We start from the raw sequence: 23392 nt of genomic DNA on the forward strand, positions 1-23392 counted from the left end.
AACATCTGGTTAAGGGGGGTGGGGCGTACACACTGCCAATTGTCATCTGTTCACCCGCTAGCGTACCTGAAACAACCGTAAAGCGGCCGCCGGGGGCCAGCCATTGTCGAGTAACCTGGAAGGGGACCCTGCGGTGAACAAGTATCGCCGTGCCGCATGTGCCCCTAGAGAAGCCCGAATGATAATCAAGTGGTAGCAAAATCTGGAGAGGCATGGGGCCTTATTGCCTAGTAAATGAGTCTCTTGAAGGAGCAGAATATCTTCAGCGTAGCACTTGGCCTGGGTCAGTACCGCCCCTCGCTTGACCTTATTCAGCAGGCCTATAAATTCCAGGACACTATATTAAGGTCTCCTGTGAGGGCATCTCTAGCCGTGTGCGTCATGGGCCCTACATGGAGCAAAGTGCGGAGGCCTATGCAAGCGTGTGAGTTGGTGTGGTGCAAACAACATACAACCTAACTAAAAAACTAACTGTCTAACCCCCCCTCCCCTCCAACCCCCCCCCCCCGCCCCACCCCATACTTCCTGAAACATGGAGTGTCTGTCGCGGCAGAGTCCCGTCCAGGTCCTCCAACGATAAGACCACAGCGGACCCTCCAATGGATCCCCCCACCCACCCCCACCCATCAACTTAAAACAAGAAGGAGAGTCCGGTCTGATCCAGCCAGAGAGAATGTAGCAATCCCTTCAGCGTAGCGTCCGGGTACAGAGTGTGTCATCCCCGCCGACACCAGAAGGGAGTAGAGCAGCCAACAGAAGCACAACCCCAAAGTACCTCACTCCGCTGCATCCGTCTTATCCTGAGATCGCCAATTGGAGCGGGAGCGGTGCCGCCGGCAAGTGGCATCTCCGCCCTGATGGCCACTCTGGAGTGAGTTTTGAGAGGAGTCTGAGTCAAAAGCGGAGGAGTATGCAGCTTAATATGTTGGCGTTCATCAGTCCAAGCGAAGACCTCCTCAGGGGTGTCAAAGAAGTAGGATTTGGATTGAAAGAGTACTTTCATACGGGCTGGGAACAAAAGAGCGTAGGAAAGGCTCAGGTCATGCAGTCGCCGCTTTGCAGCCACAAAGGACTGTCGCTGCTGCTGGACAATCAGAGTGTAGTCAGGGAAAGCCATGACGTGATGGGACTCAAAGATCATTTTCTCCTTGTGTGTTCGGGAAAAGGGCAGTATGCCATCTGGGAAACATCATTTACAACGCAACTTTTACCACGCAGTGCCTTTACGACGCAACTTTTACAATGCAAACCATTACAACGCATTGCGCTGGGGGGCGCTCTAGGATAGGGAATAGCTTTAATGTACTATCCAACACCTTCCCTCTTATCCACGGGGACTGGAGTTGGAATAGTAAATTAAACTTTTCACTATCCTGCGCCCCAAAGCACTATGCGTTGTAATGGTATGCGTTGTAAAACCCGCGTAGTAAAAGCATGCAATGTAAAAGCATGCGTTGTAATGTCGTACATCCATGCCATCTCGGTCTGCGTAGTTAAGGAGACGAGCGATGACAGGGCGTGGGCGCTTACCCGGCTGTGGCCTCCGAGTCAGGGCTCGATGTGCTCTCTCGACCATAAAGCAGGATGAAATGTCCTCAGCTGGAAGCAGTGCCCTGAGCCAGTTTGAGAGGAAGTTCCCCATCGAGGACCCCTCGCATCCCTCCGGAAAGACTACCAGGCGGATGTTATTGCGGCAGGCCCTCCCTTCTGCGTCCTCGGCCCTAGCCGCAAGCTCCTTGGAGACCATGGCCAGCTTGTCAACCTTCTTCTGGAGGGCAGACACAGTATCCTCTACTGTCGAAACCCTCGTCTCGGCCTCTGTGATCTGGTCCACCGCCTTCTGGAGATCCTGACGGAGGAACCCCACCTCAGACCCCACTGCCCTGATCTGAGCCTCTAGCGCCGTGCGAGACTTCGTGATGGCCTCCAGGAGCATTGCTGTGTCCGAGGAGACCCCACCACGCGGCCTCCTTCCCGGCCGGGGAAGCCGTGGCGTATTGATCCATGGTGGGCTGCTTGTCCACCAACGCTGTTTTTTCCCCATAGTGGGGTGGTGGTCCGCTTACCGGCGGTCCGGGGCAGCACAGTCCACGGAGCAGCAAAGTAGGAGGAGGGAGGGAGGCCCAGCCCCACCGCCAGGTGAGGCAGAGCCCCCCACAGATCTGTCAAGCGGGCACCACTCCCGGTGCCCCAGTCTCGGCCAATCAGGCCCGCAGGCAGCCCGGCCCGGTATGGCCCGCAGTCCGCAGCAGCAAATGTTAGGCCCACCAGCAGTCCGCCGCCAGCCAACGAAACCCAGCCGTAACAAAGGAATGGGGACACCCCACCTGCGGCGTCGCAGTCCTCGGGGCCAACTCCGGACCCCACTGGGTGCTCTCTGGATGATGGTCGGCTCCACGGGCCCCGGATTCTTCAACAAAGAGGGGTATGCCCCAGACACCACCAGGACCCCGCACCCGTCCCAGGCCTCACAGTCCCCCGGGGTCAGGCCCAGCGCATGCAGTCACACAGGGGGGCCCGTGGTCTTCTAGAGGCCTCACCTCACTGCCGCCAGGCACCAACAGCCGCCACCGCCAGTAGAAAGGGCGCAGGGCAGCAAAGCGGGACCCACCTGGGGCCCATCGGTGTATGGGCCTCGGTACCAGCTCCTCTCCGCCACTCAACGCTGGGACCGCTCTCGGCTGTCTCCCCCAGGGCCTCCGCACCCGGGCAGCTTCCTCTAAGCCCAGGCCTCCGGCCGCATGGAAGGGAGGGGGGATGGGCACCGCGGCGACTTCGCAACCGCCGCCGACTGCAGGAACGGGCACCCGCCCTGCTACAGCAGGCAGCCCCAGCAAATCAGCCCGAGCTGCGGGCGCCCACCGCAGAGCCTCCAAAGCCTGTCCTCTCGCCGCCGCTACCTCCTTCGTGACATCTGCGGCGGCAGCCCGCCAGTCAGGGACGAGCGCAGCATGACTCTGGCCAGGGCGGCCCGCGGAGCTCTAATGAGGTGCGTCCGCCATGGTCGGCTCCCAAGCCACGCCCCCTGTACTTAGAATTTTAACCCACTGTGGCTCACTGCCACTATCACCACCTTCAACCTTATATGTTGCCTTCACTTATATTTCTAGTGCACCCCCAGACACGGCAGTCAGGAAGTCGTGTGTCAGACATCTACAGTATGATTGGCTTCACAGGGCCTAACTGTGGCACAGGTCCATTCCAAAATCCCATGTAATTCTGAATTAATGCAAATCAGCCAACTGCTGCAGCAGGCAAAGACTCTCCTCTATCAGACTTGTCAGCAGCTGTTTAGCAGCACCTGTGTTGCTGTATATGGCCATTGCACTGTGCTTGCCTCGCTGCCTAATAAGTACTAGTACTGTCCTCTGCCAAGGAGAAGCTCCGGTACTCATGGACAGAAAATGTAGAAGTGCCGGTTTGCAGTACCAGAAATACCGGCCCATTTGAATTACTGCTTACAGTACCATGATATACCGACAGCTTCAAAAGATTACACTATTTTCTTAGCACAGGTAATACCATAGTTGATTTACAGCACAGAGGCTAGTAATCATCAGAGCTGAGAGAGCGGTTGAACAGACAAGCTATGCGAAACAGAACTCTAGATGAGAGATCCGAGTATTTCACAGACTAGGGGACTAAAGGGGTGAGAAGATGCATATGAGGGATTGGAGGATTTTAGTATGGGGATGATCAATAGAGGAAATGTGGGCTTCAGTTTGAGTAGCTTAATGGAGTTTGTTAGGATTATAGGAGGGGAATAACTTTTGTAGTAATGAAGCATGGTTATATCTGACGACTGCAATTTTAGATAAGTCTAAGTCAAAGTCTGAGACAGATAGTGAGGACTTGGTGAGGGATGTGGAAGGTGGAGACAGCAGGGAGGTAATGGTATGAGCAAGTTGTGGATGTGAACACGAAGAAAAAATTAAGTAAAGGAAGTTGGCAGATTTGGCTGCATTTAGTGCCACTCTGAGGTCATTCAAACCATGTCTGTAGTCACCAAAAGGTTCTATGGTCCTGTCTTTGTGGTGGGCTGGGGGAGGGGCAGCGAGCTGGTGAGAAGGTACATAGGCGGTAGTGTGATTTAATTTCACCATTTCATGAAAATTGTCAAAGGAGGTTGAGTGAAACAGTGATTTTGATGTTATTATAAATTTGGATTAAGAATTATGTCAACCCCAAACTTTGAAGGTGTGTCTGTTAGGGTTTGCAGCAATACCTACTACATGTAAGATGAACAATAAAGCACCTATTCAGCTATTAACTTGAGCCAAAAGAACAAAAGCTTTACATTGGACACGTCAGTGTCCCCAACAAAGATTGGCTGGCTGAGAGATCTAAAGAAGTGGGCAAAGGCATTAGAGAAATACCTTGAGATGGTCAGGAAGTATGAGAAACTGAAAGATGACTTTATAGTCCCGCACTCTTGTATACAAACGTTGCCACACTCACAAGATGAAATATTCCCTCGCCACTACTACGCTCACCTGCCAGTAGTGAAGGGAAGAAGAAGAGGGATATGGGGAAATAGTACAAAGTAGTAGACCTTGGAAAGCGAGGAATATATTGAAATAGAAAAGTACGAAAAGGGATTTAAACTGTTTATTGTGAAAATGTGGTAGGATCTGGTACGTTCTAGCACTGAAAATAAAGACCACTTAGGGAGATTCACATGATAAATGCTGTAAACTAGAATTTGTTAATCAAGAAAGTGTACATTACCACAGTGGACTTCTGAGCCAAACATGAATTCTTGTTTTAAACTGTATTTAAAATGTTATATTTGATGCATTTGAGGTTTTTATATTTCTTCGCCCACAAAAGCAATAAAAATGTTTATATAAAATGGAATGCATGGAAAGCTCTTGGTAGGTCTTTCTGTTGGATGACAGAGGTTGTGTAGGCAGATGATTTGAGGGACAGCCCACAAAAGAAGGGTAGCATGGCCAGATGAAGAACGACCTATCGATAAAGGGGAGTGGGTTCTAATCAATATTTAGTAGGGGGTACGTACCTGGAGAGGAATAGTGCATATAGGGATAAATTTAAGTTTTTGCTCAGGGCCAAACTAAAATTCCCATGGATTATAAAAGGAGTTTTGGGTGTAAGCAATTCTATCAAGGTGGTCAATTCTGCAAAAAAGTAGCCCATTGTGTTTGCTGCATGTTAGATGATGGTGATGTATGTACTGTATGGAGCAGTAATTGTGAGATGAATGGTGCTGAAAGGGTGGGGCGTGGGACAAGGTCGACATAGGTACAGTTGTAGGAGATTTGTTAACAGGAATACCTATATCTTCACCTTTTTGATTGCTCCGAGGATTGAGGACCAAAGTGGGGCGTTCAGTATCTAGGGCAGGTGGAGCAGTTGTTTCTTTTTAAATCTATCCATGTCTCTGTGATTGCTGTGAAGTTTAATAGGTGGGAGTGGAAGTGGTGGGTGATAAGTGTAATTTTGTTATGAAATGAATGGGCTTTCCATAAAATGAAGGAGATTAGAAAGGTATTGGGATTTTAGTCATTGTATTGTTGTGTTTGTTTAGTCAGGAAAGCTAAATAAGGTGGTTGGTATAGGATGTAATGAACACTTTCCCTGCAAGTCTTTCTATACATTACCTTGCATTTAATGTTACATTATAACGTAAGTTTACAGGTTTATGGTAAGGCAAGATGGGAGGGGTAGATGAGCAAGATGCCAAAGCTGTAGTGATGACAGGTGCAGGGTTGTGATGGTGTCCATGGAGGCTGGTTCTTTGAAGAGAATGAGAGATAGGAAGAGAAGGAATCTCAAGAAGGAGGGACCTTCGTCAATGGATTGAGGGATTTGCAGTTCAAAAAAGGTGAGCTTGGGATTAAAATATATCGGAGCTATACATTGTGTAAACAACTAGAAATGGATGTAGTGCTATAGAGGGGAGTACAAATTCACAACTGAGAAAACATTGGCAAGAAGGGGCAAATTCGGAAAATTACCATAACAACGTGGTCAAAACACCGCAATACATTTACATCCCTGCTTTTACAACGCAAGTCCTTACAACGACTTGCGCTGGATGGCGCAATAGACTAAGAATAGTGTGATTTACTATACCAACACCTTCCCTACTGTACGTAGGCTGGAATTGGAATAGTAAATCAGACTATTCCTAAGTCCAGCATCCTACAGCGCAAGTCGTTGTAACGACTTGAGGTGTAAAGACATCGATGTAATGCACCGTAATCTAAATGATCGCGTTGTAACATCATACATTCGGCGAATTCACTTGTGGGTGCAATTTCACAGGTGTTTCACATCTGGAAGGTAACTTTGACGATAAGTGGTATCGAATGCTATGGGAACTGAAATATTTTAATGTTTGCAATATCCATGAATATGGATACATTTGTGACACAGAGTTTAGGATTCGTCTTGGAGAATTTAGCATATTTAAAAAAACAGTACTACATTTTCACTGCACACACCCTATACAAATTTACTCTGCCGCTATTTCATATACAATGTAATTTAACCTTTCTCTCTATCTAAGATTTAACAGGAAAAAACAGTAATCTTTGAATTTTTTAGTTGACTTACAAACTTAATGAGTAGTGCTTGAAATGGGCTCGGTTTTACATTATTCCACAGCGCTCGTGGTGCCTGTATCTTCTGGTTTGTTCGATACAGCTTCGAACTTGAAATGGAAAAAAACACAAAGAATGCAATGAACAGCAGTCAATGTAATCAAGCACTGGACCATTGTGGTCTGTATGCCAAGTGCTTAAAAACACATAACAGCAGTTTAAGACAATGCATAACTAACAAGAGAATCAGTATTTTAAAAGTATGGCAATAATCATGTTGAGGTCCTGCTGGATCTATACATAACTATTTAAATATCGGGTGAAGGAACGAATATAATATTATGTGTCAAAGTCTTTCAATAGAATCTACTAGACTAGAACATGGGACTCATACCTTGAGTTTAAGGTCTTTGGAAAGCTGGTGATATATTGATACCATCTCTTGAAGGCCCTGAGAATTCAATACCCATATGGAATTACGTACTCCTAGAGCTAGTTATTGACAGTTCTTATAAACTGAAATGTAATACAACTTTAAATATTGTTCAATGTATTTTTAAATTTAGCAAAAGATGAAATGAGCCTATCACCCTCATAGGGTATACTGAAATCTATAGTAAAGTATATAACAGAGTATTACATTTTTTCAAACTATCACTGATCGAAAATTAGGAAGCTGTCTTTGTCAGCTGCTTGTTCAGAATAAAATGTGATGCCAATTTTATGTGATAGTAACTTTGAACCCTAGTTACACATTTTTTCTTAAATATTAAAAAGAGAAAGTCTCCCCTTAGCAAATGATGTGGTGACAAATAAAGGGATACATGTAAAGACCCTTTGGCAAAGCCAATAGGCCTGGTCTTAACTTTCTACAAGACTTCCAGTGAAACGATTAATAGTTTGATCCAATAACTTTCATACTACAAGAAAACATTGAATAAGGCCCTTAAAAAGCACAAAATAAAAATGCGGAAGCATATGTAAAAAAACATGCTTTAACCTATAAAATAACATCTGTTTTTTTACATGTAACACTGCACTACGAAGCCCTATATCAAACAATAACAGTATAATAATGCTGCATGAATATTAAGTTGATATCACATCATTGATTCAGAAAAGTGAAGAACATCTGTTCGTTACTAATTAGGGAAGAACACAGACAGTACACACTGTTTCAGGATACAACATATCCCGCAGTTTTTAATATTTGCCAGGCAATTGTTAAGTCTACATCAAAAGAATTACTATTTAAACTTACAAAAAAGCTAAGGCATTACTAAAAAGCTTAAGCATTGTTTTGGGCAGCCAAAAACAACAACTTCCTTTCAAACTTTACCATGAAAAAGGATGAACAAAAAAGGTTCACCATTGCTGCAGCATTCACACATTCTAGCTGCCCATTTGAATCCTAGACTTCTTTTTGTAGGCAAAAGGTCATCATTCAACATAACTGCTAGTTTAATTTTAAATGCCTGTCCTTTGGTGTGATCCAAGATGAGACAGACGCTCTCAACCAAGCAAACAGCTAAAGAGGGTTGACCCATTTCCACACTGAAAGTATGCTTTTCTGTGTCTGACCTAACATTTTATTGACTCTCAACCAAAGTCACTTGTGTAAGCAATATTACTAATTATATGATTTTTTGATGGCTCTCTCTAATCCAAACGTAAAAAGGCATAAAATATGCTGTATATGTACTATTTGCTGTCACTCTCTTAAGCAAGCTTGCAGGGAATGTATTAAACAATTTTTAACAATTGGCAAAGCAAACCGGTCTGGCTTTGATGTTGAGGTAGCAGCTTTTCCAAAACCTGTTTTCTTTAAATGTTTTTATTAAAATGTAACAGAAAACATTCAAAGATGGCACCCATGTTTGCATATGTATGTATGGCCATCTTGCAATGTATTGGAGCAGTCAAAATATACTTTATTTACAAGAAAACATTCTTAAAGAAATATTACACATATTGCCTAATTCAAAAAAATAGAAAATTATACATATCCTAAAACAATAAATAGTTCGATCCATTGAACCACACACACACACACACACATATACATTATACAAATACAACCATATGAACATTAGAACTTCTCCAGCAGTGACTCAATACAATTCACAACCCAAAATCTCACTTGAGTTTAAAACATTTTAAAAAGAATGGTATCAGCTTAACCAGTAAGAAACAACTCATTTTACCCCAATAGGTTTTATAAAGTGCAATGTGTATAACAGCTTAGCACAATTTCAGGGATCTCTCTTAATTATGTTTCATTCAGGGGCAAATTGACCATCTACAAAGATATTCCTATTAATAGATCTTCTTATTGCACTTAACATCTACTTACTAAGTAGAAGCACAACAGTGCAAGCCTAGATCTTAAGCTCTAAGTGGGGAGAAAGTAACCTGAGCTGTCATGATTTTACACAAGTATTGGCCAGTGCCCCCCTCTTGAACTATCCTCCATTTTCCCCAAGAGTTCATCCACCTCCAAGGGGGATCGGATGTTGTACATCTTATTATTGTACATTATCCGCAGAAAAGCGGGGAATCGCATCTGAACCGTGGCCCCAGCTGCTCTAAGCTTTTCCATTCTCTGCCCCAACTCCCATTGTTGATCTAGTGTGACCTTCGAAAGATCTGACCTGACCTCACACATGTAATCGGTACCCTTAAGTGTCTTGGCCTTTAGTGCAAGATTCAGGATCTTCTCTTTCAGTGTGTAAGTCTGGAAATGTACCAGAATTTTGCGTGGTTTAACTCTGCCGGGATTGAGGCGGAAGGGGTCTCTGTGAATCCGCTGGATATCCCTCTCAAGTAGTTCAGCTGTTTCCTCCAGCTTTAGAGAGTCTTTCAATAGAGCTACCACAAATGCTTTTAAGTCATCTCCTACTTTTCCCTCCGGGACTTTCAAAATCCGAAGGTTGTTCCTTCGAGAGAAATTCTCCAAAGACTCAACCCTCTCCTTCATAGCTTCACCTTCCCTCCGTAGAATTTGTATCCTGGATTTAGCCTCCTCCAAATTCGCCTCTAAGGACCCCCACTGCCCCCTCCAGACTCTCCGTTCTCTCAAATAATCCATCCACTTTTTTTCTAGAGTCTCACATGCGGCTCTTATATCGTTTTGATTTGCTTTAGAGACAGCAAAATCGCTCCTAATCTCCTCCCTCATTGCTGACATAGCGCTCAAGATAGCTTTAAGGGGACTATTTGGCTCCGCCTCCCCATTTGCCCCATTCTCCATTTCAATATCCCTTGTAGTGTTTGCGGTCTCCTTATCCTGAGCCTGAGCCTGAGGTTGAGCAGAAATGATGATAGCAGTAGGGGCGGAGGCAAGAGAGGTGGGGGGGGGAGGCGAGAAGGTGAGGAGGGGAAGAGGCAGAGACAACAAGGGCTGAAGCTTGTGGGAACGAAGGTAGCGCAGGGGTACAAGACTTGCTATTTATTCCCCCTCCATTTAAACTACCTCTTGTGTTAGACAGATTTACTTGAACTTCCTCCATATTCTCCAAGTCTGTATGGGTAGTAGGGTTTCCCTTGCTAATTGCCAGGACCTGGGGGAGCACTTTGAAGAAGGAGCGGAGTGATGGGGTGACCCGCACTGCACTGTTTTGTGCACTCTTATTCTTACCCCTTTTCTTTCCACCCTCCTTACTCACATATCTTCCTCCTTCCTTCCTTCCGCCCTCTGAGCCATCTGAGACCCAGCCTGCTTCAGTCCTCTCCCTACCCCCCCCACCAATGTTCGGCTGCTCCTCTACCTCTCCTTTCCCTCCGGGTTTTCTGATTTTGTTACAGGCTTTTATGTTTTTTGCGCCCTTCCCTCTCCCCTCTCTCTTTCCCTTGCCTTTCTGTGGTGTGTCTTTAGGAAATGTATCAGTGGGTGTTGGTGCCTTTGAATACAGCTCTGTGGCGGTACCTCCCTCCTTAGGTTCCCCCCTGCTTCTTCTCCCTCTTCTATACTGTAGTGCTTCTTTCCACTCCCACTGTCCAGTACAGCCACCGTGCGGTTCTCCGCAGCTGCCTGACCGTCCACCGTGCAGCCTTCCCCCCTCCTCTCCTTCCCCCCATCCAACCTGAGTAGAGGAGTCCACGCGCCGCTGCCCTACGCCCTGGCCTGAGCTCCACGGCTGCCTCTCTCCACTTTGGTATCCAGGCGGGGGTGGGGTTTCTCACACAGAGCCCGACACATCGGCTCCTGCCCCCACTCTGGCTTCTGATTCAGTGGGGAGTAAGAATCAACCAAATCCAACAAAATCAACCAAATCCAACAAAATCCGCACAAATCCGCCAGGTGCCTTCGCTCCTCGCTCCTCTGTCCCTTTTTTTTTTACGGGGGGTTACATTCCTTTCCCACGTATCCGTGAACGTCCGTGGTAGTCCGCCAATAGTCCGCCGATAGTCAGCTGAGATCCACTGCCTTCAATGAGGTCTCTGTCGGCTCACCGCGAGATCAGGTGCCGCGGAGCTGAGAGACGGGAGAGACGTGCGTGCCGCGCTAGCCCGCGGCCGCCATGTTTTCCCCAAGAGGGGGGAGCTAAAACGGATAAGTTAGTTGTAGGTTTTTCTCTCTATTTTTCTCTCTATTAGGATAATACATTAGGATAACAGAATGTAAGTAAAACTCCACCTGGAGGTAGGGAATCAGAATCACAATACCTATAATCGGATAAGCGGATAATAGGGGGAAAAATAATAATAATAATAATATAAATAAATAAATAAACATAATGGTGCAAACAAGGGTGGAGGGATAATTGTAAAAAAAAACGAAAGAAAAAAAATACGGGTGAGAAAGAAATTATTTTTCTTTGTACACAGCACTATATCAGTTGTATAAATTGGTACAGGAGTGTATCAGCAGGGGAGTTAGCTTTAATATTCCTCTTTAGCTTTTGGTTATTTGAGTAAGATGAGGGATCAAGTCGGCATCTATTATTATTTAAATTTAGGAAACATGGTAGCACAGCGGGGTAGGAGGGACGGGGGGAGACGTAAAACTGGCCAACCACCTGGCTAGTGTAAGTAGGGGGGGGGGGTTCCAGGGGTGGGGAGGGAGCAGGGGGAGCAAAGGGGGGGGGGAGGGAAAAAACGTTAAAATTCCTCAGGAGTCAGACCTTGTAAAGGTTAATTGTGCAGTTCTTTTTAGAGGTACTTCCCATCAAGTAAGCGGGTCATTTCAGCTCTTAGTAATGAGATCCCTATGGCAGAGCCTAAAAACAGGGGGGGAAAGTAAAACTTAGATGACCTCCATAACATTTTTATCCTGGAATGTCAATGGCCTGCGAGTGAGGAGTAGGAGATATAAGATGTTACAATATTTGAGAGACTCATCAGCGCAAGCCATTGTCATTCAGGAGACACATTTACTTAAAGAGGAGGTAAGGGATATGTTAAAAAAACAGAAAGGGGTAGAAAAGTTTATATGCACAGATCAAACCGCAAATATAAGAGGGATCCTCATAATCTTCAAAAAATCAGCTAAAGTTCAAGTTCTGGAGTATAAGGAGGATCTCAGAGGGGGATGGATCATTGCGAGAATAGTAGTGGAAAGTATGACATTCACTCTTGTGGGATACTATGGACCGAACCAAGACGATCCAACCTATTTGAATATTATTCAGAATCATCTTATACTTTTACAGGATCCCGTTATCTGGGTTGGAGATTTTAATATAGTTCTCAACCCGCTGCTAGATAAGTCCTTTAAATCAAAAGAATCAGTAACTTCGAAAACAAGGCAAGCTTTGCTGGATATAATGAAACATCTTGGTCTGGCGGATGTATGGAGGGAAGGGGCAGGAAGCAAATTGGGAGTCTCTTTCCAAAATTATAAATATAAACACAAGTCAAGGATTGACTATGCTTTTTTTAGCTATTCATTAAAAGACATGATAAAGGGGTTGGTCTACCTTCCCTCGCATATGTCGGACCATTCGGCAATTGTCTTTGACCTTCAAGTAGCTAAACATAAAAAAGATTCCTCTTGGTCGTTTGATCGGACGATTCTATTGAGGAGGAGGAAACTAGCTACCTATTAACAGAGGCAAAGTTTTTTTTGGAAACAAATTTGGATTCTACAGATATTAACATAGTATGGGATACTATGAAGGCTTATGTGAGGGGCTGTATTACTAACAGAGCCACGTACAGAAGGAGAGTGTATCAGGAGACCATTAAAAATATTGAACAGGAGCTGGCCAAAATAGATCAAAAGTCGGGCACCACGATGGCATCAGCAAGGGAGGAAGAAAAGCGGACCAATTTGAAACATCAGCTTGAAACTATTTTACAGGAACGGCTGACCAAAAGATGGGAGGCAAGTAAAATCTCCAACTTTGAATTTGGAGAGGCTGCTGGGAAGGTATTGGCATGGAAAGTAAAGGCAGATCAGACGAAAAACTACATTAGAGGAATCAAACGAGAAGGGGAGAATGTCACTAGAACTTCGGATCGGGAAATTGGGACAGCTTTTCAAGAATTTTTCCAAAATATATATAAGGAAGAGGTCAGGAATGATCCGGAGGACAGGGATAGGTGGCTAGATAATATCGCCTTACCTGCCCTGTCAATACCGCAGAGGACTCAACTAGAGAGGGTGATCTCAGAGGAAGAGGTGGAGAAAGCGATAGGACGCTTGAAGAGGGGGAAAGCGGCTGGCCCGGATGGGTTACCTGGAAAACTTTATCGGGTACTAAGCTCTGTTATAGTTCCAGTATTGACAGCGCTTTTTAATAGTATTCTTCAGAGCGGGGAGAACCCACCAGACTCCTGGAACGATGCAGCGATCGTCCTTATTCCTAAGCCAGGAAAAAGTCTGTTAGAATGTGGGTCCTATAGACCGATTTCCCTCTTAAACAATGACTACAAGATCTTTACATCTATTCTGGCAGACAGATTGGGGGGGTTAATCGGTTCAATAATTCACCCGGACCAAAGGGGCTTCATAAGGGGGCGCCAGTTGGCAGACCACACCCGAGACCTGGTTGGAGCGATAGATATCGCGACCACCTTCTCACTCCCATTGACCACCCTAACGTTGGACGCCACCAAAGCATTTGATAGGGTCAGTTGGCCCTATCTGGTGGAGGTGATGAGGAAGTTTGGGTTGGGAGCGGTGTTCTGTAGGGCCATTGAGACATTGTACAGGGCCCCAAGGGCTAGATTATTGGTCAATGGAGTCCTGACAGACCCGATAGAAATAACCAGAGGCACCAGACAGGGCTGTCTGCTTTCCCCTCTCCTATTTAACTTGTACATCGAGGTGTTTGCTCAAGGGTTGAGAGAGAAAGCTGACATACCTCCTTTTGTATTCGGAGAGTGGGAGAAGCAGATAGCGCTCTATGCGGATGACATTTTGATCTACACATCTGATCCGGATAGAGCTTTTCCAACTGTAATAAAGAAGGCAGAGGAGCTTGGTCGAATTTCTGGATACGATATTAATGCCAGTAAAACTGAGATTATGAGCTGGAATGTCAATGATTCCCAATTAAAAGTGGTATCATCTATGAGATACTTGGGAATAGGAATAACTTAAGATGTAGCTATTTTGGCACAGACCAATCTGGACCGGGTTGCCAGTGAGGGTAGGAAACTGTTGAAAGCTTGGACGTTTCTTCCACTATCCATTCTTGGGAGAATAAACCTAGTCAAAATGTCCATCCTTCCAAAGTTTACCTTTATTTTTAATACCATCCCCTTGTCGTTTAATGGTAAAAAATTGGAAAAAAGTCAGCGCGAGATAAATTCATTCCTATGGAATTATAAAACTGCCAGGCTTGCCTGGAAAAAGTTAACAAGGAGGAGGGAGAAGGGAGGGCTGGCATTGCTTGGGCATTTCATTTGACTTATTCAAGGATGCTGCTTAAAACTCCAGTAAGTTCATCCTTGAGGATTATGTACAGGGCTATACTAACGGGAATGGATATTACATTGGACGGATTTCTATTTAAATTTGGAGATATGAAATACTTCAAGAAAGTAAGATTGAAGACTTTGCAGTCGGCCATAATAAATTGGGCGCAGATGAAAAAGAAAATCTGGTTACACTATTACTCTAACTTTGGCCCGGTATGGGACTCTCCAGGGCAGCCACTATGCATGCAGGACAGCCTGGCAATCCCGTTAAAAGATGCTGGGATAACCAGATGGGGAGAGCTATTGGTTGACGGAAGGGTAAAGGACTAGGTGGTCTTAAGGGACAGGGTTGGGCCGGTGTTATCCAGGTTTAAATTTATACAGATGGATAGCTGGGCCCGAGCAGTAAGTAGGAGGGGTCCCCAACTCGGGAAACATAGCTATTTGGAACAACAACTGGTCGAAAGGCGAGGGGGGGGTAAGGAGGTGGCATTCTGGTATTGGAATATAGTGGAGGAGGTGGATGGGGAATTAACCTTACCAGATGAGTTATGGGGGAAGGAATTGTCCCTTCAGTGCGAGGATTTATGGACGAGATAAGAAATGCAATAAGTGTGGTCTGGAAGCAGCTTCGGATATTCATATGTTCAGGGGCTGCCCCGCTATTAGTCGGTTTTGAGAAGAAGTAAAGGCTACCCTGGAGTCAATCCTAAATAAACCTTTGAATATCACGCTCTCCTTAATAATTTTTGGATTGGAGGAAAGTGTAACCGGTCAGGCAAAGAACTTCCTTTTTTATTCCATTATTCTGGCAAGAAGACAAATATGCAAACATTGGGTGGACTCCAACGCTCCACTGCACGCAGCCTGGCTAATGTCGTTGTATGAAATTTCCAAGTTAGATCTGACCAGAGTGTGTAGTAAAAGGAATCTGTCCTTTTGGGATTTGTTATTCAATTAGAGATAGGATTTACGGGTCGTTTTTTTCTTTTCCCCCCGGGTCCTATGATTATGCAGAGTATGCTCTAGGGACTTTGGGAAGTGGCCCCCACTTGAACAATACCCAAGTCCGTCAGGTTGAACCCCGTTGGCTGGAGCAATAAGGGCTACGCCCTCACCTCTCCGCTCCCACCTTGATATACTCGAGATTTGGTCTCCCGACAATCTATTATTAAATCGTGCCTAAGCTGGGACATGAGAGATGAAAGTCTCTTATGCCCCTCAAGGTGGACACGTATGGTGGCTGGCTTCTCGTAGTGGATGGAGGTCATGGCAAATGAGGACAAAAAATTTAAAAAAATAAAAAAAAAGTATTGGCCAGTGCCATAGCTACAACTTGGAATCTGAGGCTATAAATCAAAACTAAATCCACGTCCGTCAAATGAATAAATTGTAATGTATTGTTACACTTTTTCAAAAACCATTGTGTGATATTTGTTCACAAATGCTTGCATAGATGGCCAATATGGATTTTAATAAAGTATATTAACAAGCATAGGCAATGCTAATTGGTCAGGCTTATAAATGCACTGTCAAGCCTGACCTAAAAATCCATGTATGTTAATGATTGCTTCCTACCATCTGTGCTGCTGCTAGAGAAAACACCATCAATTATGTAGTTATCTAAGACACTTTAATAGCAATACATTGGCATGTGGATGCCCCTGAAAATTCAAGCCTAGGCAGCTGGATAAATAAACAAAATTATCACAGCTGCGTGGAGGGAAACTCTTTTTTTGTGGATGCACATATCTTCTACTCAAAACATGTCCTCCTGATTCCCAACATGTGGGTTAGTCCAAAGCCCTGAGTCTTTCAGGAGGCAAGGGGACGTCATCCCCCCACCAGCAGTGTGCAGAGATGCGTGTTTGCAGAGTGGTGGAGAAAGGAGGCGTGACCTCCGATAACCTCTCAGGAATCTGGCTGTGTGGGATTTACTGGAGGTCACAGGAGGTCTTTATCCCCCAACCAAAAGCACACCAGGAGGTGCTATTGCAGAGTGGTGGAGAAAGGGGGAGGCTCCGGCTTCATGCCGGTAGAATGAACTTTTTTTATCATAAAGAAAGGGGGCTGTGTGCCCCCCCCCCTCCTGGCCATATTTGGCCCCGGGGGATCCAATCCCCTGGGACCTGACTTATTTTTTTAATTACATTTTTTGTTTACAAAACAAGGGAGGGGGGCCGCCTGGCCCGCCTGGCCCACCTCCCACGCAGATTACAGCTTTGAGGACCCCATCCCCAGGGCCCGGTTTTTCTCTTTTTAAAATCTTTTTTAAATTAAAGAAAGGTGCAACGTGCCCCCCCTCCCGCCCTTCCCAGGGCCGATTTTGACTGCGGGGAACCCATCACCTGGGACCTACCTTTTATTTTTTCAATACATTTTTTGTTTATGAAACAAGGGATGGGGGCCCCCTTGGCCCCCTCCCTGGCTGATTTTGGCCCCGGGGCTTCGCCACAATACTGGTTGCCCTGGTCCCACCCAGAGCAACCATTTTCTCACTTCAGGGACCCCAAGGGGAGGCTCAACGCTCCGTGATCCCTGCTAGCTATCTGCGGGAGCCAGCATTGCTTTTGAAAAGAGAGAGCTGCTAACATGTATCTCCCACTGTTCAAAAGCAATTCTGCTCTGCTTCGAGTAAGCAAGAGCATTTTCTGCTCTTGCTTACTCGAAGCAGAGCAATGTTCGCTGTGGCTTGGGTAAGCCATAGCAAACTGGAATGTCCCGGGCGGGCACCCCAGGACACTGCTAGACTTGCCCTGGGGGTGCCAATCCCCAGGGCTATCCACGCCTCCATGAGGGGGCCACGCGGCCCCCTCTTTTCTTTTAAGTAGCCCCGGGAAGGTGGTGGTCCCTGGGGGTCTGCAAAGGACCCCTTTAATTATTCTGTATGTGCCCCTGGGAGGCTGCGGTACCCGGGGCTGCGGAGAAGGTTACAGAGCTTCCCCTGCATTGTTTTTTAAATAATATATGTGCACAGCTCCCCAGTCCCCAATTTACAATTACTAACCCGGTTTGGGGGTGGTCCCCAGGGCTAGAGGCTTGGGCAGCCTCCAGCATTTGTATACTATAGTGCCCCAGTAAGGTGCCGGTCCCTGTGGCAGCCGCACAGCTCCCACACCCCTAATTTACATTCACTGCCACAAAGAGGTGGCAGTCCCTGGGGCTGCGGGGGGGGGGGGGGGGGGGGCTGAGGGGGCCTTGCACATTTTGATTGTTAAGTGCCCCACAGTGGTGGCGTCTACGGGGCTGCAAAGGGGCTGGGCACCCCCGCATTTGTATCAATATTGCTATTGGGAGGTGGTGGTCCCCAGGGAATTTGCACGGCACGCCCGCCCGCTCCTAATTTTCATTTACTTTTTAGGGGATAAGCCGGTCTGCGGGGGAGCGGGGGCCTGCAATTCGATTGTTCAGTGGCCATAAGAGGTGAAGGTCCTCAGGACTTTTCTTAAGCCTAGGAGGGGGGGCCCCATGAGCCCCCCTCCTTCATTACCCTCATGCCCCTGGCACTCCCGGGGGCCAATAATGAACAAAGCGCAAGAGTCCTTGCTTTGTTTTTTTCCACCCATTTTCGTCGGGATCCATGGATCACAACAAAAATATCAAAAGAAATTAGTTTTCTGGTCCAGTGAGACCCCATTCCCTACCCAAGAGGCCTAGGGGTTCAGGGTGTTTCTACCCTGCCTCCGTTTCTTTTTTCTTTTTATATTTTTTGTGGGACTCGGTTCAATCGAGTCCCAAGATGGCTGCCAACACTTCCTGGTTGAAGTGTTGGCAGCCAATCAAATTTCAGCAGGTGTCAGTAGGATTTTGGTCTCGCTGATATATTCTTTTAACTTAAATATCTCTGAAACTGGTGAACAGATGTACAACAAATCAGAAAAAGCCTGCTTTCCGTACCAAAATCTAGCTTTCTGCTAAATTTGGTTTAATTGCGTTCAGCGGTTCGGGCTGTAGTGATGTTAAAAAATTCAAAAATCTGCATAGACCACTTGACGGATCGCTCTCTTCTATCCCTCCGATATCCTTTTCTCTCCAAATTATTGAATAACATATCCACCACTCAAATTACATTTAAAATAGCTATCGGTCTCAATGACGCTAAAAAGCGGGCTCTTTTTCGTAAAATTGTTGACTTCATGCATGTAGATATACTTTGTATACAGGAGACACATATTCCATGGGGGAAGCGGGAATGCTTGAAGCTTCCTGGGTTTGAGATATTAGCCTGCTCTAAACAGACATCTATGATTAGAGGGGTCGCTATATATGCAAGGGTCGGCCTGGGTAAATGTAAAAGGATACTGGCCGATAAAATGGGTAGGTGGGCTATAGTGGAATTGTGCATTGGTGGGAAATTGTTAACAATCTGCAACGTGTATGGATCGAATTTAGATGACCCTGATGTGTTTGAATATCTAGATGTTGAGCTGGCAGCATGGCCTAGTCCACTACTCTTTTGTGGAGATATGAACATTAATATGCCAAGCGATGTGGATTTTACAAAAGTCTTTAAAGCCCTTCAGGCTCTTCTTCAGGAGCATGGTCTTACAGACTTATGGTATCTGCATAAGAGAACAGAAGATGGCTCTACGTTTTATTCCATTCCTCATAACAAAAACATCAGGCTAGATTTTGTTTTTTTGTCTAAACAGGTGGCATCTGTTAGCACTATTTTTTGTTTACCACGACTTCTCTCAGACCATAATCCACTGATCGCTGAATATCCTTGGCCACGAGTTGGAAAACCACCTCGAGATTGGACCTTTGATAAGAAACTCTTATTTGATGAGGAGTATCGCTCACATATTAAAAATGGGTAGTCCGATTTCTGAATATTAACAGAGGATCTGCTACAGATCAAGTGGTCTGGGACACAATGAAAGCTGGGCTACGGGGTGAGACTAAAAGTTTCTCTTCTTACAGGTGGAAATTAGAACAAGAAGGGATGCGTAATGGTGTTAGAGAACTTCGGGATGCAGAAATAGCACTGACTTTAAATATCAAGGATGGTAATGATATAGCTCCCTGCTTACAAAAGGTAGCGATTCTCAGGGCTGTGTGGTTGGAGCCTTTTGGGCAGGATCTTGCGTTAAAGTTTTTACAATATCGTACAGAAATGTTTGAGTTTGGGGAGAATTCTGGCAGGGTTCTGGCTAAGAGACTCCGTCAGCGGAGCATTCAGAGTCAGGAGGTGAAAATTCAAGATGAACATGGAGTAGTTCATGAAACACAGGAAAAGGTCAACAAAGTCTTCTTAAGATTTTATTCCTCTTTATACAGTGAAGATACCACTCGTCTCAACACCGAGAGAGCTGCCGAAACTTTTTTAGCAGATCTTGATACTGACATTATCTCTCCTGAACAGGCTGAGCATTTGGCCACCCCCATTCAATGGGAGGAGGTCGAGACTGCAGTAAAATCTTTGGCTAATGGCAAGGCCTGTGGACCAGATGCAGTGCCATTGGAGTTTTATAAGGTGTTTCTACCTGAAATTGGCCAGGTCTTCTTGGAGGTATTAAGAGCAGCCCAGAGGGCTATAGTACCTGAATCATGGCAAAATACAACCATACTTTTATTTAAAAAAAAAAAGACAAACCTGAGTTATTACCATCATCATTTCAGCCTATTTCTCTAATCAATAGTGATTCTAAAATATACTCAAAAATAATGGCCAGTCGACTTGCACAGGTGATTACCCCTCTGGTCTCTGTGTTTCAGCATGGATGTATACCTGGCCGAGATACTGCTGACCATGTTAGACGCTCCATAGCTTTATTAGATTGGGCTCAAGTCACGAACTCACCTCTCGGGTTGATCCTGTTGGACGCCGAGAAGGCGTTCGACAGGGTCTCCTGGGGGTTCATGTGGGCTGTCCTGAAGTGGAAAAGATTTCCAAAAGAATTTATACAGGCAATCTGTGCGATGTATATTTCCCCAAGAGCACACCTTCGTATCTCCGGCCAGCAGACTCGTCCTTTTTCTATCACTAGGGGCACGCGACCGGGGTGACCTTGCTCTCCCCTGTTGTTTGACCTTTACATAGACCCTCTTCCTCTCTAAGATTATGGCTAATCAGCGTATAAAACCTATAATCAGCAATATGTCTTATAAGCTGCTAGCGTATGCAGATGATATAGTGGTTATAACATCTGAAGTCTCGTCTGCTTTTAGTGAACTTAAGCAATTGGCAGGGCATTTTGGGGCAGTGTCAGGCTACAAGCTCAATGTTTCAAAGAAGCAGGTGGTTCAGACACCTGGTATGGCCATTTCAGATGCCCCAATGGTTCCTGATGCCATGTATTTAGGGGTGCGTATAACCTCTGTAGTAGATAGTATACCGGATTTAAACATCCTACCGGTTATAGATGAAGCCAATAAAAAACTGGAAAGACTAGATAGCCTGTATCTATCCTTATATGGACGATGCGGTGTTATTAAAATGCTAATTCTACCTAAGTTTTTATATCTGTTTAGGACCCTTCCTCTTTTGTTTTCTCAAACAAGCTTGGTAAAGGCAGATAGACTTAACTATAGATTTTTGTGGGGGTATAGGCGCTCACGTAGAGCAGCTAAGTCGATGTGTCTTCCCAGAGATCGAGGGGGCTGGGCGGTTCCAAATCTAGCTCTGTTATATTGGGCTGCAATGCTGCAGGTAATGGGAGTGCTGTTATGTGGAGTTAAAGTGAGCATACCCATATGTAACACTCCAACTATCTATGAGATTGGGCTCGGTTCAGCTGCAAAAGGTATTCTACTTGAAGTCCTTGAACCTAGCTACTATAAGAGAACCCGCTTTAAGGTTTTGTTAGCAGCATATACTATTTGGCGAATGATTAGGAGGAAATTAACTATTCCAAATATGAACTTATATACGCCTTTTAAAGCTATTCGAATATTTCCCAGCATCTTTCGGGATCACGTTATGTACAGATGGCAAAACAAAGGTATCTATGGGTTGGGTGACATGGCCGAGGATGCTGCTGTCCTAACATATAGTGAAATAAGGGATAAATTTCAGTTATCTTCACGTGACTTCTTTAAGTACTTACAAATTCAAAGTTTTATCCAAAAATACTTGAAGATAAATCCTTGCATTTTGGATAAAGTGCCTGTTATTGAGTTGACAAAAAAGAGAAGTAGAATAGGCAATCTGTACCAATATATTTTATCAACACTTCCGGATGACTTGACTGTTCAAAACGCCAAGTGGGAAGTGAAATTAGGTATGGTAGGTATTGATTTAACTTCTGAGATAGAACTAGCTAATCAGGTTATAGTATCTGGCTCGCTTAAAACCCAAAGCTATATGTCTATGCTGGACTTATACTATACGCCTGCTAAGATTGGAAAATGGGGGGCCACAAAAGAAAATACATGTTGCGTTAAAAGTATTTGTACAGCGCACGTTCACCAGCAGTTTCATGGCGCTCGATGCGGGTTGCTGGCAGCCGATGCAACACATATGTTTTATTCCTGCCTATCGCTACGTGGCTTTCTAGATTATATTGAGCACTTTATTAATGCTACACTTAAGATTTGATGTATAATAACACCGGCACTTGTGATATTTGGGGTTGAGGCAGGTAATATATTAGTAGGTGGCAACACCTTTAATGAATCAGCTCTCATATTTATTGCGATGTCACAGGTTCACCTATGTATTACTTCTCAGTGGCTTTCTTCGGAAGCCCCCACATTTGTACAGTGGCGGGCAAGATTGTTAGCCATACATCGTTTAGAATTTTCTGCATTTTCTTGTAAAGGGGGGAGACGGCGGCAACTTGCGACCCGAATCTGAGCGCCTGTGGCCGAATGGATTGGATAAGAAAAAAGCGTTGTTCGGACTGTATTTTAGCACTAGTATCTTTTTCATTTGTTTCCAATGTGTTTTCCTCAGTCTTAATTGATAAGAATGTATTTGTGCTATCATTTTGCCTAATTTGACAATTTATTGTTTGTTTCATTTGGTATGAATTTTGTATAACCAATTCTGCTGTTTAAATTGTAAATTGGAACTGTCTAAATGTTTGGTCTCAATAAAAAAAAAAAAAAATTACATTTATATTTCACTACACTAATTCACCACTAATCCTTTATGGGTTCCGGAGTAGTGTGCTACTCGCCAAAAATGCGCTTCAACACCCCATCAGGGATAACAAGCGCTATATATATATATATATATATATATATATATATATATATATATATATATATATATATATATATATATATATATATATATATATATATATATATATATATATATATATATATATATATATATATATATATATATATATATATATACAGACCTTTTTCCCTCTTCTATCCCTCCGCTATCCTTTTCTATCCACATAACTGAATAAAATATCCACCACTCAAATTACTTTTATATTTCACTGTACTAATTAAACATTAATCGCCAAAAAAGTGCTTCAAAAACCCAACAAGTGTAACAAGTGCTCTATAAATGCACACCTTTGCCATCTGCTAACCTTCTCAATCCAAATAATTGACTAACATATCCACTACTCAAATTACTTTCAAATTTCACTATACTAATTCAACACTAATCCTTTATGGGTTCCGGAGTAGCGTGCAACTCACCAAAAAAGCACTTCAACACCCCATCAGGAGTAACAAGCGCTATATAAATGCAAACCTTTTCCCTCTTCTATCCCTCCGTTAACCTTCTCAATCCAAATAACTGACTAATATCCGCCACTCAAATTACTTTCATATTTCATTATACTAATTCACCACTAAGGGGCTGATTCTGATGTCGGACGGACCAGAGTCCGTTCGATGTCGGTCAGGAACTGGAACCGCACGACCTCTTGTCATCTGTTCCAGACCTGCAAGTAGGATGCAACGAACCCTGTTCGGTAGCAATCCTATACTTAACAATGGGAATGAAGGGTTTCCGATGGCCATCCAGAAGACCGAGTCGGATTCCTTTC

The 23392-nt window shown here is 44.7% G+C and overlaps 1 protein-coding gene across 1 annotated transcript in view; it reads right to left on the reverse strand.

Annotated features, from left to right (window-relative positions):
- Positions 1–23392, reverse strand: part of APOO (apolipoprotein O) — a 998307-nt gene that overhangs the window by 49753 nt on the left and 925162 nt on the right. Inside the window, exon 8 of the mRNA XM_086934508.1 lies at positions 6580–6676. Within this exon, the coding sequence (XP_086790634.1) occupies positions 6620–6676 (57 nt within the window). The 3' untranslated portion in view covers positions 6580–6619. The remainder of the gene's footprint in view (positions 1–6579; positions 6677–23392) is intronic.

Source organism: Lissotriton vulgaris, chromosome 8 (genome assembly GCF_964263255.1).
Source record: "Lissotriton vulgaris chromosome 8, aLisVul1.2, whole genome shotgun sequence".
Classification (NCBI taxonomy): domain Eukaryota; kingdom Metazoa; phylum Chordata; class Amphibia; order Caudata; family Salamandridae; genus Lissotriton; species Lissotriton vulgaris.